Source organism: Branchiostoma floridae, chromosome 12 (assembly GCF_000003815.2).
Source record: "Branchiostoma floridae strain S238N-H82 chromosome 12, Bfl_VNyyK, whole genome shotgun sequence".
Classification (NCBI taxonomy): Eukaryota; Metazoa; Chordata; class Leptocardii; order Amphioxiformes; family Branchiostomatidae; genus Branchiostoma; species Branchiostoma floridae.
In genome coordinates, this window is record NC_049990.1 from 21,758,790 (window position 1) to 21,763,371 (window position 4,582).

Sequence of the window (4,582 nt, forward strand, 5' to 3'; positions counted from 1 at the left end):
AACCATGGCCTCTGCAGCTGCTTTGGTCCGACCGTACGGCAGCGCTAGGCAGGAGCTGTCGTACGGCGTGCTCTCGTCCCCATCCACCAGCGGGTCGCCCCGCCTGTTGGGCCCCACAACCTCGATAGTGCTCGTGTAGACAAAGGATGGAATGTCCTCATTCACACAGCATCGCAGAAGGTTCTCGGTCCCTGGTTGTTAACGTTTGGAAAATGGAAATAATCAAAAGTCATATTCTTCTTGGAAATTGGATGCGACCAGAGGAGCGAACCGTTAGGTAGAATAGGATGGATTCCGAGCTACTCTCAACCAAGCGCTCGTTGACCTTGTTTGGGGAGTGATCGGGAGAAAAGTCTTGCAATGGGGAAAGTCTTCCATATGTGAGACAGACTTTACTTGCGGATGCTGGTATGATAGGAAGATCCAAATTGTTTGCTTTCTGCATACAGTTGAGTATCACATGATTTTTTATTTTGCTTATAAGATTTTCTTGTGGCATCTCACAGCGAAATGGTTGGGTGTTTGGCCCCAAACTAAGAGGCCTTTGGTTCGAATCCTCTGACATGTCCCGACGTGTGCCCTTGGGAAAGGCACTTTGCTTAAAATTGCTCACTTCACTTCAGGTGGAAATAATTACCTATCATCGGATAGGGACGTCCCTAGGATAGGACGTCAAATGGAGGTCCCAAACGTTTGAGGAGAGCCACATCTCGAGCACGTTAAAGAACTGACCACACTTATCGAATCATCGAAAACGGCAATGGTCCTTTCCAGTGTGAGTCAATCAAATAGGTCTGTCCGGATATGTGTCTTGTAATGTACTCTTCAGTACAAACCCTCTTACGTCATGAGGTGGTTTACTGGGTAAGCAATGTAAACCAAAACAAAAACAAGATCATTAAAATCTTTTTAAGAAGTTATAAAAGATGTATATGTAATTCTCTTAATCCGTACTATAATACAAGCGCGAAACTCAGTGGTAAATATCATAGCTATGACCTTGGAAACACACCTTTCACATTCACGTGCCACAAGGTCGCGTCGCTGACCAATCCCAGGACGTCAATCAGTGACGCTGTGTGGATGACCACGTCTGCGCCTGCGCACGCCTCCGTCATCTGCGCCATGTCCGTGACGTCACCGTGGATAAGGGAGACTTCAACCCCTACACGTCATGACGTAGTCAATTATGAAGTTTTCATTCTCATGTTTCTTTACCTTTGGCCCTTACAAATCATGACCTGGCGTGTAAACTGTGATACCTATACGTCACAAATTGATGTAAATGCATTTAAAGCCCCTTCACACGAGAGCAAGAATGAGTCGGAATGCCATCAGAATGAAAATTATTTTCTATTCCTGACAATTCCTGGCAATTCTTAGTGTATTCCATAAATTTTCACTGCATTCCAGCTATTTGTTCCCGTTCTTTTGGCTAGCCCGAAAGTTTTTGACATATCAAAAACTGTCGAGGTGCATTCGAAGTTGAGAAATATCGAATGGCATTCAAAGTGGATTCTAAGTGTATTTTAACTATTCTATGGCATTCCAACATTATTCGAAAATTATTATCTTATTCGGTGGAGAACCGAAAAGGCAACCTGTCCCTATATATCCAACACTGGTAATCCAGAAGTCTCTTTTTTGCAACAATGATAATCACTGCGCATCATCATAAGTACATGTATGTCCCCCACGTTTCTACGTACTTGTTTAATTAGCCACGAAACGTACAAATACAAGGCTTCCATTTTCATCGTACAATTACCTGCCCTATCCGCTGTTGACGGTCGGCTGCGAAGGTTTGTGTCCACCACACGGATTTCAGAGATGTTCTTCTCTCTCTCCACCAACATGTCGACGATACGGGAGCCGAGAAACCCACACCCTCCAGTTACCACATACGTCAGGCCTGGTGCCATGGTCGGTGTGCGGCTAGAATGGTCAAATCCGAATTGATATGAGCCCTAGACTAGAGCTTCGGCTATGGCTAAATAGTCCTATACAAGAATGACAGTCCCTGCCACATAGGGCACATCTGTAAACTGGCTTAGTTTTTTTTTTTTTACAAAATTCTTGCCATGAATATTTGTGCATTGGCTGTAACTGCCACGTCAATGTCATGGGACAAACTATTTAAAACATTCGCGACCTGCATTGCCGCGAATCAGGAGCATATCGCATACCGCTCACCACGACAGGTCTTTTGTGTCTCGCAATGTTTACAGAAATGAGAACTGTACCGACCATGATGGGGTGATGGTAAAGAAGGGAAGGGTCAAATACCTTGTTTATCAAGACTCTCCGGCTGTATTTGCAAATGGTGGTGCAAGGCCTTTTGTTTTACACGTTAGCAACACATTTCCATCACCTTTGTACTCGCTTTGGGACAGCTCAACATGTTTAACCAAAGCTTGAGCACTAACAGGATCCCCAAGATTTGGAGGAAATCTAGAGTGATCACCTTGCTAAAACCTGGCAAAGACCCTTCCATACTCAAGAACTGCCAGCCAATCTGTTTATACCACACAAACTAACTCTTTGAAAAGCTACAACTCAACCGCATCGCACCATTTGTGGATGAGCTCCTCATTCCTGAGCCGTGAGGCAGGCTTCAGACCTGGACAGTCCTCGTACTGGTCAACTTCTGAACCTAACACAGTACATCGAGGATGGCAACGTATTTCTGTTCAAGCACACAGACAGACAGACACACAGACAGACACACACACAGACAGACCCGAAACCATGGCTTTCTCGGCAAAGGTAAAAACGGAATTTAAACCGTATCATGGGCTCTTGGGCAGATCGGGGACGAGGTACGACAAAACCCTTATCTGCGGAGTCATGATTTCGTCGTTGAAAGATCAGCGCAAAAACCGGGAAAACAAAACCGCAGCGAACATGTCAAAATTTACAGGGAGAGTATATACCTTATATTTACAACACATGTACAAGGTGACTCAAATGAGACAAACAGTCCTTTTAAATCTCTAAAATAAAGGAACAATATAATTTCATCGGCATATCATCGGCAGCGCACAGCACTGCACAAATTTCGATCATTTTGTAAATGCTCCGGTTGGACAGTAATTCATGAATCCTGAATTTCAAGTAAAACTCATCGATATCGATGCAAAGTCACATAAATCGAAGGTGACGCTACTTCCGTCTCTTTGGAGAACGCGCGCGCCCAGGCAACTTCACAAACGTTCAAGGTGTCCACTGAATGTTTCCGTGCTGTAAAACCTTTTAAAGTTTCCTTTTAGGGTAAAAATTCACAGCCATTTGAAAACCAGAAGAATTCCATGATGACAAGGTTTTACGACCTTTTTACGTATAGCTGTAGGACGAAACATCAGAAAATAATGCTTTCTAAAATACTAACTACGTATATACGCGTGATAACTTGCTATGTAGCTTTTCACAGCAACTAGGGACAGCTTCATTCTTTCACATAATATCTGTACAGAATATAGAATCTGTACAGTAAACATGTTCCCACCTGTGAGGCAAATTGGCGACAGGTAGAGATCTTCAAGCTTGCCGTGCCGACCTGCCAGTGTCACATTCCGTCTGTAAAGGCTGCCTAACCGGTTCACCTATCTCTCGAGGTGAAAAGTCGAAGTTCAACCACTGACTTGGGAGACAAAGATACTCATTGTGCAAATCAGGCACTAACTTGCATAATGGATGTCAAGGCGCCATATTCCATGAAAGGACTCTCAAACATGTGGCATCTGTAACCGAGAGAGAGTTCTATCGTTAGGTATCGATAACTAGTGTACAAATGTATGACTGATTTACATAATTACAAGTGATGAGGAAATACTATAATTCGTAGTGATGAAATAGATTTTTAAGCAGTGTCCCTTACTTACACACTTGATTGTGTTTTTTTTTCGGCTATGAGAGAGGGTTAATTCCCTGTAAGTGTGATGGCTGGGTTTCTGTGTGGTGACTGTGTTTTGGTTTTAATTACCTCCATGAAATGTCATGGAGGTTATATTTTCAGTAGCGTTTGTGTGTGTGAGTGTGTGTGTGTGTCTGTCTGTGAACAAGATAACTCAAGAACGGCTGGATGGATTGGTTTCATACTTGGTGTGTTGGTGGGGTGTGATGAAAGCTAGAAGTGATTAGATTTTGGGCCCCCTAGCGGCTTCCCTTGGTACTGCAGCGCAACTTCCGGTTTTGCTATCTCGTGTTCTGAACAAGCTATGGTCACGAATTTTGAGGCGTTAGGTAGCTCTTGTGCTCAGGAATAAGTGACATAAGTTTGGGCCCCCTAGCAACTAGGTTTGGGATAGCAGGGGCATTTCTGTCAAAAACTTCTGAAGCGCATAACTCAAGAAGGGAACAACGGATTTTCATGATTTTTGGTATGTAGGTACCTTAGACAATGTTGTACAAGATGAAATACTAATTATGCAAACTTAGATTACATTTGCATAATTAATGAGAATATTCTACCATAGCAGTTTTTTCAATGTATCTCTTGTACCGGACATGATATGGTTTTGATCTTTGGGTGGTAGATAGCTTTCAACGTCATGACAAAGTGGGACAAGTTTCAGGATAAGGA

At 43.3% G+C, this 4,582-nt stretch overlaps 1 protein-coding gene across 1 annotated transcript in view; it reads right to left on the reverse strand.

The window, feature by feature from the left end:
• Window positions 1–4,012, reverse strand: part of LOC118427590 (3 beta-hydroxysteroid dehydrogenase type 7-like) — a gene marked incomplete in the record, with an annotated part of 8,177 nt that extends 4,165 nt beyond the window's left edge. The window contains 4 exon segments of the mRNA XM_035837444.1: window positions 1–191; window positions 1,013–1,165; window positions 1,769–1,935; window positions 3,506–4,012. Coding sequence (XP_035693337.1) covers window positions 1–191; window positions 1,013–1,165; window positions 1,769–1,922 — 498 coding nt within the window.
• Between the last annotated feature and the right edge of the window lie 570 nt (window positions 4,013–4,582).